Here is a 12,519-nt window from a genome sequence, read left to right as displayed (position 1 = left end):
TGGGGCTGTGATGAAATAGACTAGGTGTCAGGCTTTTAAAAGGGATCACATTCTTCTACCAACTTTGCTGCATATGTGTTAGTCACCGATCAGACAGTACTTGAATTGGGGGTCCTCTCCAGATGTCCTGAATAATGATGATCTGTGCTCATGATGCTATGGGGGGGGGGATGTCACACGTTACCACACTTTCAACACTGTACTTACAAAAACACTGCTTCCTTTCCAGTCAGTGTGCCCATCCCGTAACCTGCTGAAATCCTGTAACCTTTTACACCACAAATGTTCTGGTTTATTTTTGTCCAGTTTTTGTTGTGGTATAATATTGGGGAAGTATTGCAGAACAAACTAAAAGAGAATAAATCCACCATTCATGTTGAGACCATGTTGCAGAACATGCCTGCAATAAAGCAGAAGCCTGAAGCAGTGTGACTCTCTTTTCTTTGGCTTTGCAAACTACTCAACCAGTGGTGTAGCAGAGCACAAAGTCGATGGTGCTCACAATGTGTGTGTATTTTGGATTTCTAAACTGGCTTGTTATCAGGGAAAGGTTTACATAAGAGGAGGGGCTAGGCCAGTTTATTTATTTTTTGGTAATTGTCAGCGAGAAATTCAGTTAGTACTAGAAGTTAGGAAACAGTAAAGCAAAAGTCTTTTCTATTCATCCTATGCCTCTTTACAGTATAATAATGTGCTTGATTTTAACATATATGTAAAAATGGGACAAAGTGGAGAGACACCAAATTGAATAATATTGACATAATTTTCAGAATGATAATAATAATTAATAATTTTATTATTTGTATAAAACAATAATTTTGTACAAATGATAAAATTATTTGTATAAAATCCTGCCAGTTGTGCTTAAGTCTCATCTAGCTGGCCCTGTATGCACAACATGGAGTTTGTGGCCTAGCATGCACATACGTAAGCTGCACACATGTGAAAGGGCTTCCATGGGTATAACATTGGCAAATATGGAAAAAAATATGCTTATGTCACATTGAAATAACTGAAATTTAACCACACATGAACTTGTTTAAATAAAGCCTAAGTATGCTTAATTTGCTAGGGGTTCTATTTATGGGGTAGTTGGACTGCATTGACTTCAGTCTAATTTATGTTCCCAAAAGCATTGTTAGAATTGCAGCCTGGAATTCTGATCCAGAAACCTTTACTGAAAAAAGTAACTTCACTTTTAAAGTATAAAACAGTCTTTCTTTTGATTTTTTTCAATGACTTAATTATAGACGTATAATTTCAGTAGTCATCCTTCTTGCATGTTGTGAATATTAAACTGCTGTCCTTCATACAAATTTGATATAAAATAATGATCTATGTTGGAGATTTCAGCATAACATAGGCACACGATTTCTGTTTCATGTACAGCCAGCTATACTAATGAATTTAAAACTAGTACTTTATTCTGTAGTTAAACTTGGAGATTGGTTTTCTGCTTTGTAGCTGGTTATTATTGTGTACAGAAGGATAGAGGGCTGATTTCTGTGTTACAGTAATAGGTGTAATATCCTTTGGTATACCAATTACCGGTACCTCTTACGTGTTTTAATTGGCATGTAAGGATTAAACCTTTAATGGAAATTTCAGAGTATTCACACATTCGTCAATTCCTTGGTGAAACATTTAGTATTATGATTGCAGACTTTTGTTCATTTACTGTGACATATGATTCTGTTTGTAGGGCCTAGAGGCTAAGCAATGGATTCTGGGAGGTTAAGATGTCCTGATCCCCCCCCCCCCGCAAAAAAAGATCTCAGCCACTTTTTGGAGAGGCTGTTTAGATGCTCATGAGAATGGCCCATCATATCGTACACCTGCAGGATAAAATTGGGTATTATGTAAATAAATCTATAGGTGCAATAAAAAGCTATATATATTAACAGAAGCTGATGTTTTACAAAGAAGGTACTGTTTCTTTGTCTTCAAGAGGGCATTCTGTTCAGAGATGTGTATACACCTCCCCAATAAAATTTTGGGCTAGCATCCTAAGAGCTACTTAGGTGTCTCCAATATCTTGGCTGTCCTTGGTGGAGTTACTGACTTTCCCCCCTTTGAACAGCAGACCTCCACAACAGACTGCAAACTGCTTTTGAAAGTCTCCACAGTTTCAGAAGCAACTTGCTATGTGACATTGGGGACTTATGTTGAAGAAATACAGGTTGAAAGTTGTGAATTCAGCATGGCCGTGTAGTTCTTTGGATCCATGCTCTTGTATGGACATTTTCCTGTGCCACTTAACAAATTCATATATGCACCACAGCCTAAATGTTCAATCAGTATTAGCATCTTATTTCTGATGCATATATAGAAGAGAAAGCCAGCCAGAAGTTTTAGTAGTGTTTCCTATGGCAAGGTGTTAAAGCCACAAACGCAGTTTTAATAGAAAAACGATTTCCTCTTATGGAATTAGTTAAGGTCTGAGGATTTATATACATTCACACAAAATATATGCATATTAAAAATTATATTTACTATCCATCTTTCCTACATGTGGAAGCCAGGTGATCCTTGACTCTTCAGCACACAGTGAACAGGAGGTTGGCAAATGAAAGATGAGTCAGGGAAACAAAGGGGATAAGTCAACACTGCTAATTTCCCTCCTCATGAATTCCCCCTTGCTTCTCACCCTTCTTGCCTCTGAGCCTCGTTGATGTGCTTTGCCCCAGGGCTCATAAAAATACTCAGTTGCTTAAAACATTGACTGCCACCTGTGACTGTAACAATGGTTTAAGTAGCTACAAAGGTAAATACCATGTAGAATGCCGTTATAAAATGCCAGTGCCAGTTAATGTTGTAAATACAATGGTACAGTAATGCAGAATGTTTGCATGAAACCTATGTGTACCACCTGGAGAATGTGGGACAGAATGACAAAATAGCTTCTCAGCCTCTGTTTCTCCTGAAGAGCTCCATTGCAAGGGAGCATCATCATCATTTGTTGAGTATTTATAACCTCCTCAGTGCTTTGCAAAGATACAAGTAGATACTGAAATTCTAAAAAATACAAGGCACAATAGGGAAGGGGAGAGATGAGCACAGGAGGGTCACCATGAATTGTACAAAGGGTAAACTAAGGAAATACTGGAGCATATGACTGAAAAGTGCAGCCCCAAGAACCTGTAGTGGGATCAGTGGATTTAAACTTGTTCATAAATGGTTTGGGGTTTAATACTAGATAGTAAGATGGCCACATTTGCTGATGAGACCAAATTGTTTAGTGTGGTAAAAACAAAAAGGGGTTGTCAGGTGCTTCAAAAGGAACTGTCCAAAGTGTGCAAATGAACATTGGCATATCAAATGTGATACAGTGTAAGCAAATGTAAGGTTATAAAGATGAAGTGAACTTGGACCCTGGTTGCCACACCTTATAAAGGATATTGTAGAGCTGGCATAAATAAAGATAACAATAACCTTAAAATCTTCAGTGTACCAAAATTTCAAAGAGAGTGAATAGTTGGTGGACTAAGTACTGTAATAAAAGTACGACGACACAGCTGCAAATGGAGATCCGGGGAAAGGAATAGATGATGTATACAACATAGTAAAACATGGTGATCCTATATAGACTTAGGGAGATTAAAATTAATGGTAAGAGAAGTATGTCTGGGAATAACAGGCAATCACGAAAGATCAGATACACCTGATGCCTGTTAGACAAATATTCGGCTGGTTATTTCTTTGTAATTGGTTAAATTCAACCCTCCGAATTGTTCTCTGACCCACCACTCTTTCTGTGGATATAGCTCCCATGCTTTTCTACCCACGTTCCTCATACATATGTCATCTTCTATCTGACTTCTATTTTGTTAATTGCTTTGCCAACTGACTCTCTCCCCCCCATTACCTTCCTCGACTCTAGGATCTATTCAACTTTAAAGCCTTGCTTCTTTCCTAACATCACTTCTTTCTTGCTAGTAATGCTCAGACCCTCTTATTCCTGTGGGATGTTTTCATCCAGGCATGCTGAGCATTCCCCTTTCAGGGCAGGTACATTGATAGTCCATGAATGTCCTTTCCCCCTTCCTGCTTTGTTTGAACATTCCATGAAATCTCTGCAGCTCAGCCAGTGGCTGGCTGGGTAGTTTGCCTGCAGCAGGAAACAGCCAATTTTTAGTCCACTGGTGCTAAGGAGTGTGGAATTTCTACCTACACTGCTGTCACTTACATATTGTATTCTCTTCCCACTGCGTTCTGTTGGGAAAGGGGATAGGATTAAAACAGTTGTTTGCTTGGTGTGGGATTCCTATGAAAATTCAAATGAGTGCAACACATCTGTGTCATATATCAGTATTCCTATATGTCTAACAAAAGAATGGGAGTTTTGTTCCTTCAGTGATTTACTGCTCCCCCAACAAAGGAAGGGGAGGGGGACAACTTCTCCTTATCCAAGCCCTTTCACACATTTAGCTGTCAGCCTGAATGTGAGCTGGCAAGAAGTTGGTGCTATCCTTTGACATTAACAACATGCATTTTCTTGCCAAACTGCTACAGCATTAGGACAGTATGGGTGCCACATTTCTTAACAAAAGGGTGAAGTGAAGAGAGAGTGGATGTACCATACTGCATTGTAGTAAAATTGTTACAGAAAGAAGCCCTTACTTCTTTCTGTAACAATTAGGGCTCCTGACATGAAGGTGTCATGTTGAAGCGAGGGATCCCTTGAAAAAACACCCTCACCCTCCACAACTCTGGTTGTCCATCTGACCTTGTCTTGCCTTGTATCTCTGAATTGTTCTTTTTGTGTGGCAACAGTCACACTCTTACTTAGTTGCAGATGTGCCTCTGAGGCGGATCTCATTTGGAGAGCTGTCATTCATTTTAGTCTCACTTACTTTCATTGCACACTGGGTTTTGTTTGCTCAGTGCTTCTATTCTGCTGAAAATTGGTTGTGTCGATAATAAACATTATGTGACTGCAATTTTATAGAGAGAGACTTTTACACAAGAAGGAAAGAAGTTCATGACATTTCAAGTTTCTGCTGTACATAATTTTTGAATGACCTTATTTTTATGTTCTCTATTTTTGGGTTGTTTGGAGCTTCTTAAATGGCTATCCTGACTGGTTTTGTTGGCACGTATCAGTTGTTTGCTGCTGTTTTTGTGGTTCAGAACTTTTGAGACCTATGGCTGTGAGGAGCCAGAAACAAAAGAGTTATTCCTAGACTATTGTGTGAGCTGTGTGTTTAGCCCTGGCTGATCTATCAAGGAGATGTGAACTGCTGGCAGATTTGACCAAGTATCTGTTTCAAATGGTTGATGCAAATGAAAATTCTATACTAATTCCTCCACATGTGATGACATTATTAGTGAGGTCTCCAGATTTTGAAAGGTAATATATTATAATTTGACACAAACTCTTCAGTGCTGCAGCAGTAATAATATTTTTACATTCTTACTGCAGTAGAGGACAATTCCTATGCTTTGAATGGGTGTAATAATCTGTAGCATTAAGTTGCAAAGGTTTTTCATATGCTGTTTGTGATTCTGTTTCCCTAAACATAGATACCATTAGTCCAAGTAGTTGCCTTTTCATGTGATATTGTGTTAGAAGACAACTGAAAGAGTCATCAATATATTGTGCCATCCTTGACTGACAAGAGTGTAGTAGAGTGGTAAAAAGACTCGCCTACCAATTAGAAATTACATAGTTTGAATCTTGCCTTGACCATGAATTCATAAGATGGCTTAATCAAGCCACTTTCTTAACCTTCGCTCCCCACCCTTCTCTCTCCCTCCCCATGATTGATATCTTTTACAGGGTGGCTGCACAGTAGCAAGAGCAGTAGAAATGATACCTGTGAACAGCTAGTTGCAAAAATAAGATAAAGTTAGTATTTTCTACCAAATAGCAATACTGTACATGATGAAATTATATTAGCATTTGATGCTAAGAGGCCCCTTTGATACAGTTTTACACAGGGATGGGGGGTAGGTGGAGTGGGGGCAGTGTCAGTATAATGTGAAACTATGAAACAGTTGGATTTTTTAATTTTATTTTTGTATTTAGTAGCTCTACAGATAGACTCAACAGAAGGGGTAGAATCATTCTTAAACATTCATAACAATGTATAGGCCAATAATGGAAGCTGTTGCTATGCCAGTGTTGTGAACAAATCCTGGATGTTGCATTAGTGCAGCAGTGTGTGTTGGGAACAATCACGATGGTCAGATGTGACATAGTAAGAGCACATTAAGCCATTATGTGGTGCAGAAATGGTCTGTGATGGGGCATTTCGAGGCTAGGGACAGGAATGTGTTCTCTTAAAAGTCCTTTGAGTCTTCGCAGGATCTGCTTCATGAGTGCAGCTCTCCATATCCGATGTATTGTGTGTGATAACTTTTTATTATGGAATTGCACGGGCTTGTCTGTTCTCTAAACACAAAATGTCTGTATCTGCATTAGCACAAGAGTGCACTGTTGGCACCTATGGAGAAATATATGTTCAGGAAGTTGGCACCCACAGACCTGCTGTGGAATAATATAGGACACATAAGGAAACTAAGGCACAGACATTACGTTATCTGACTTGTGTCAGGTCTCGTTGATCAAATCAGGTGAAAGAAGCTGGCAATTCCTGTTCATTTGGGCAATGTCATGCCAGAAACTTGTTTGGAATTTGTAAAATATATTTTGAATATTGCGCTATTGGAAATTTTTAGGGCTGTTTTTTAGGACAAGTTTTTATAGTATATGAGTTTAAAAAACAAAACAAAAACCAGTACATATTTCTCCAAATTACTAGCTTGTTGAACTGAAATTTTTCATATCTTTTAAAGAGAAAGGAAGTGAAACCTGATTCTTATATTTTGCATGAAAGTATAAGGAACCATTGGCTTGAAAATGTATGGAAGGGAGGACCCAGGTAATAGGGTAATTTTCAATGGCTTCTTGTTCTCCATTTTCAAATATATTGTATGGTATATTTACCAGTTTGGGGGGGGAAGCTATCTTTTAATATTCCATTTCAAAATAAATAAAAGTATCTTTGCAAACATTTGTATATTAGGTATAGGGTATCAGTGCTGAAACACAGTAATGAGGAATCTGCTCTTACTCACCAATGTTACTTGATTCTAAGAAATAACAACCAACTACAAATCTGAGAGAAAGTTCTTAGTTTAGTGATCTCTTGAGAAGCACTGTTAAAAATAGGTACTCTTCCTTTTTTTAAAAGCAGCACCAATGCTAACACTCCTAACTTTTAGAAGTCTATTAATTCTCAACAGGTTATAAAAATATCAGTTCAGTAGTCATTAATATTAACTATGGCCTCTGCATACGGAAATGTAAACATAAGAGATGCACAAAATTTTGATAAACTGAGGTGGAATCCAACATTTCTTGCATGAGTGACTGTATAATGTGGCAATAGCTGTGAGAAAAGAAGAGCCCAGCATCTAAGACCCAACACAATGGAAATGCAATGAATCGGAATGCCTCACAGATCATAGCGGAATCAGAATTTCCAGCAAGGAAAATCTTTTCATGGTGAATTAAGTGGTGGAGGAAGAAAAATGGTGATTGAAAAAAGGTAGGCACAGATCCGAAGCAGTGGGCTCAAGGCTCACTGCTGAAGATTTAAGAACCACAGCTAAAGCTATGCAGAAGAGAATGTGGAAAATTGAATTTACTAAACAATTAAGCATTGAATTAATCTACATCCCGCACAGTAGAAAAGTGGGGGAGTAAACCGAATGGGGCTGAATAAATCAGTAGAGCTCATTAAAAGATAGTGAATATTTCAGGTCTGTTGTCACATAAAGGAGGACAGTCTGCCCACTGCTTATAGCAGGGCATATAATTCTGTAGCTCTCAGCCACCCTTTCCTTTAAGCAGAGTCGTCTTCTAATCAGATTAATGAACATTTCTGCTGAGGTTATGGTGATGGTTCAATATTTTACCTTGTTATCTGTGGCTTTTCTATTAATTACAAGTCAGATCACTAGTCAACAATAGTAGTCAGGAGCAACATAAATAGCATGAATGCACCCTGGAGATGTAACTCTGAGGATCTGATGCATCCTGGAACTCCCATGGGCTTTTTCAACCTCCCACATGCCTTGCTAGTCTTTTCTTCAATTACAGTTAATGCAATAGTTTGCCATTTTCTCTTTCTAATTATATTTTCAAGTGGGATTTGTAGCACATAGAAAAACATCCTTTTACATGTTGAGGCACCAGGGCTTTGTGCCTGGCATTGTCTGTCCCCTGGGTGCTGTACCATTCTTTCTGCAGAGCTCTGAATAAACAAGTCCCCCTTTTAAAGCTGCAGTTGTACAAACTGAAAATTTATGCATTAACTGTTTGCATTCTGAGCATGTGTTCCAGATTACCTCTTACAGCATTCTTCTGGTATGCTGCAGAAACGTGTATTTGTAGAAGAGCATTTCTTTTCACAGTTCACACATCAATCTTTGAATCACAGGATCAATTAGCACATTTTGTTTCCCGGAGTCTGCGCAATAGTAGCATTAAAATATAACGTGGCATTTTCCCATGCCTTGTGGTGCTTTAATTGCAGCAATATAGTGGTGTTGTAATCAGTAGCGTAGAACACTTGACATGTTTTTTTAAATCTGTTAGAATAGCTTAATAGTGCTTTTGTTTTAATTTTTTTACTCTTAAACCTAATCGTCATTTTATATTATGAGTGTTTCGAATTTCATTATTAAGGAGTCATGGTTGGAGGGCAGCCAAACTTGATGTGATGGGAGGCAGTCATATTTGCTTTTGTCTGTTCCATTTATATCTAAAATGGGAACAGAACACATGCATCGAATTGTAGAGTTGGAAGGGACCCCAAGGGCTATCTAGTTCAAGTGCAAGTGGCCCATATGGGGATTGAACCCGCGACATTGGTGTTTTGAGCACTGTGCTCTAACCAGCTTAGCTAACTGGCATATATAACACACACAATCCCCACATAGGCCACCTGCATATTCCTGCATTGCAGGGGGTTAGACCAGGCATAGGCAAACTCGGCCCTCCAGATGTTTTAGGACTACAACTCCCATCATCCCTGACCACTGGTCCTGTTAGCTAGGGATGATGGGAGTTGTAGTCCTAAAAACATCTGGAGAGCCGAGTTTGCCTGTGCCTGGATTAGACGAAATGACCCTTGGGGTCCCTTCCAACTCTACAATTTTCTCTTTCTCGTGTGTGTGTGTGTGTGTGTAGACAGGGCATTTTTCAGCTGCAGTTCACTGGAGCTCTGCAATGGCATCTCTCAGGTGGGCCATCATTGTCACTCTCAGGTGAACAAGGGAGAAGTTCATGGTGAGCTCCCGTACCTCTTTTTCTAGAAAAGTAGCTCTGTGTGTGTATGTGTCACAAGGAAAGGGGGTTGTGCCCTCAACCTTATTTCCCATGCTGAACTCAAGGTACTTTTGTCCTTACCTTGTTCGCTTTCGATTTCAGAGCTGGACTGGGATAAAAATGGCCGCAATGTTGTAGTATTTAGAGAGCAGGAGAGGATTCAGCTTTCTTACCCGGGTACCTATCATGGTATTAAATATATATACCCTGACCTTGAAAATAAACACAAGTGAATGCCTTGTCCCATCTAGTTTGACTCTTAAGATTCTGTTGGACGTCATCAGATCTAGCATATTCTGAAATATAACACTTTAATTAATGGTGCATTAATTCATATCAGCAGGCGCTTTTGATCTTAATTTTCATACCTTTGCTGAAAAATTTTCTTTGCCATCAGGCTTATGCAGACAATTAAGAAAAATATTTTTGGTAATAGTCAGCTGGTGACCTGTTTTAATCTACGATGTGCTCTTATTGTATTTTATTTGTCATAAACCACTTTGATTTTTTTAAATGAAAGAATATACAATTTTTTAAAAAATAATAATAATAACATTATTAAGATGGTGTGTTTTGATTTGTCTCAGTTGATATTGTCTTAATTCTCTGTCGGCAATACTGCAAAACAGTAAAGAACGTGCTATTATGTTGCACACACGCACACCACACACAAATTGTGTAGAATGACCAGTGAGTCACTGAGATGTTTTTAAAAGCTTACTACTAAAAGCTAATTAAAATCATTTCTGTTGATAAAGGGAGACATGGAAGGATTGTGCCATGATTGTTTTCCTTAAAAATTTAATTTACAGCCAATTTTTTCCTATCTGAATGTTACTTTCAAATGCACCCAGTGATAAGAAGCAACATCTGTTTTCTGTTGAACAGTACAAGAGTGCTCTGCATGGGGCTGAGTGTACACTGTTCATATGAAGCCATTGTTGCTCTGATTCCTCCCCCCTTTTTGTCTTGATGCTGGGTCCATTTGCCCATATACCATGTGGCAAACAGCTGACACATATTGACTATTAGGGATCTTAGGCCTAATTATGAGTGATGTATTTAAACGTTCCCATGTTTGTCTTTTGTATGCAGTTGGAGGCTTATGTAAATTGCACTGTTGTAGACCACTCCCCATTTCCTAAGAGTAGCAGATTGTTAGGGTGGTTTTTTGTTGGGGGGGGAAGGGTCCTGTAAAAACTAATACTAGTCTTTCCCACAGCCCTATGAAATTTGCTGTTTTCTAAGGTTGCAAAGCATGCTTTACTTTAAAATAACAGTATATATTGCCATATTATATATATAGAGAGAGCGCGTGCGCACGCTTGGGTTCAGGGAACAGACAAATTCACAAGCCTAAAAATGGTGTTTTTTCTGTTTTAAAAATATTCATTGCCATTCTTCAGAAACTTGCAATATTTTGCACTAGAATATGGTCTATGCCTCCCTTTAAATCCATCTCAGTTAAAAGAAAAGAACTCATCCTGAAACTCACTTACAGATGGTACCTAACACCACAGAAACTAGCACTGATACGCTCAGGAGTCTCACCAAAATGCTGGAGAGGATGCACCTCCCCAGGCACATACCTCTACATGTGGTGGGAATGTCCCAAAATCCAACTTTTCTGGACATCAGTCATACATGAAATATGCAAAATAACTAAACAAATATTAGAAGTCACCCCAGAACTGGCCCTACTCAACATCTTCCAAGATAACACTGCCTTCTCACATTATAAAGAGCTCATAACCCACCTACTCTCAGCAGCCAGAAGCATCATAGCCAGACACTGGAGTAAACATGGACCAATGGTATCAAATAGTATGGGAAACAGCCTTACTAGAAAAACTAACTAATAAATTGAAACTGACATGGGGACAAATAGAAGAAGAAGACTTCACCATGATGTGGGTCCCCTTTTTCACATACATAGCCCAGCAATATAACAAGAATCCGCCAGCAGCATATGAATCAATATGACTAACCTGACCCAACCCCCCCCCATAAACAAATCTCACTACAGCCAACCAAAGACAACCTACCCTAGGTCACCCCCAACCTCTCTTAATACCAAGGAAATATAACAAGCAACTAGAAAGAGAACCCACACAAGTGGCGCTGATACAAAACCCCACACATACACTAGAAAGAAGAATAGAAGCATTCCCACCCCACCCCACACACCATCCCCACCCTCTCCCTCTTTCCCCCTCTTTTCTTCCCAACCTTATATGGCATGCAACACTAATGTCTCACAACAATTGAAACGGATCTATAGAAAACACAACCTGAAAAAAGAGACAATGCATGTATTTTTGTAAACTAAGAAATCTTTAATAATTTTTTTTAAAAAAAGAAACTTGCAACATTTGTAATTTCTTCCTCTGTGTAATGTGCAGAATATTGCTTGTTTTGTTTTTATTCATCTGCTTCATTCTCACCCAACAGCCTTCCTGGAACAGAGATCACGATGACACAGCGTCAACACGTTCAGGAGGTACGCCGGGACCCTCCAGTGGGGGACATACCTCACACAGCGGTGACAACAGCAGCGAACAAGGTAGGAATCATACTTTGAATCTTGGCTGATTTGCGGGGCATCATCGCTCCAATATGCTGGCATTAAATACCGTATTTTTCGCTCCATAAGACGCACCAGACCACAAGTTTTTGGAGCAGGAAAACAAGGGGGGAAAAATCTGAATCTCAGAAGCCAGAATATCAAGAGGGATCGCTGCGCAGTGAAAGCAGCAATCCCTCTTGCTGTTCTGGCTTCTGTGATAGCTGCGCAACCTGCATTCGCTCCATAAGACGCACACACATTTCCCCTTACTTTTGAGGAGGGGAAAAAGTAAGTCTTATAGAGCAAAAAATACGGTAAGTGCTTCATATATATAATAGATGTGAACACTGAGGCAGGGTCCTGGTGTTGACAGCATGTCTTCCTTTGGTGCGCAAGGATAAATGGCCATCCTTAATTTTCCATCCAAGCAGGCCTTGAGCAGCAGGTGCCTATCTAGTGGAGCTTCTGGGTGGTGGTTCTTTCTAGTCCTACAGACTTTAAGACTAGAGAAGACCACAGTACGGTTTAAGGCCATGATCAAAGTTTGTGGTTTTGGCAACAAAGGCAGTTTGGGCCTAAAGCTGCATCATCTTCAAACTAGGGAACTGAACTTGGT

The 12,519-nt window shown here is 39.2% G+C and overlaps 1 protein-coding gene across 4 annotated transcripts in view; it reads left to right on the top strand.

Annotated features, from left to right (window-relative positions):
* The window catches only part of MEIS1 (Meis homeobox 1), a 153,346-nt gene that overhangs the window by 28,577 nt on the left and 112,250 nt on the right, over positions 1 to 12,519 (top strand). For all 4 annotated transcript variants that reach the window (XM_082216434.1, XM_082216432.1, XM_082216435.1 and 1 more), the window contains one exon: positions 11,789 to 11,900. In XM_082216434.1, the coding sequence (XP_082072560.1) occupies positions 11,789 to 11,900 (112 nt within the window). The remainder of the gene's footprint in view (positions 1 to 11,788; positions 11,901 to 12,519) is intronic.

Source organism: Podarcis vaucheri (genome assembly GCF_965113315.1).
Source record: "Podarcis vaucheri genome assembly, chromosome: 3".
NCBI classification, from domain to species: domain Eukaryota; kingdom Metazoa; phylum Chordata; class Lepidosauria; order Squamata; family Lacertidae; genus Podarcis; species Podarcis vaucheri.
This window is presented reverse-complemented; position numbering and strand designations above follow the sequence as displayed.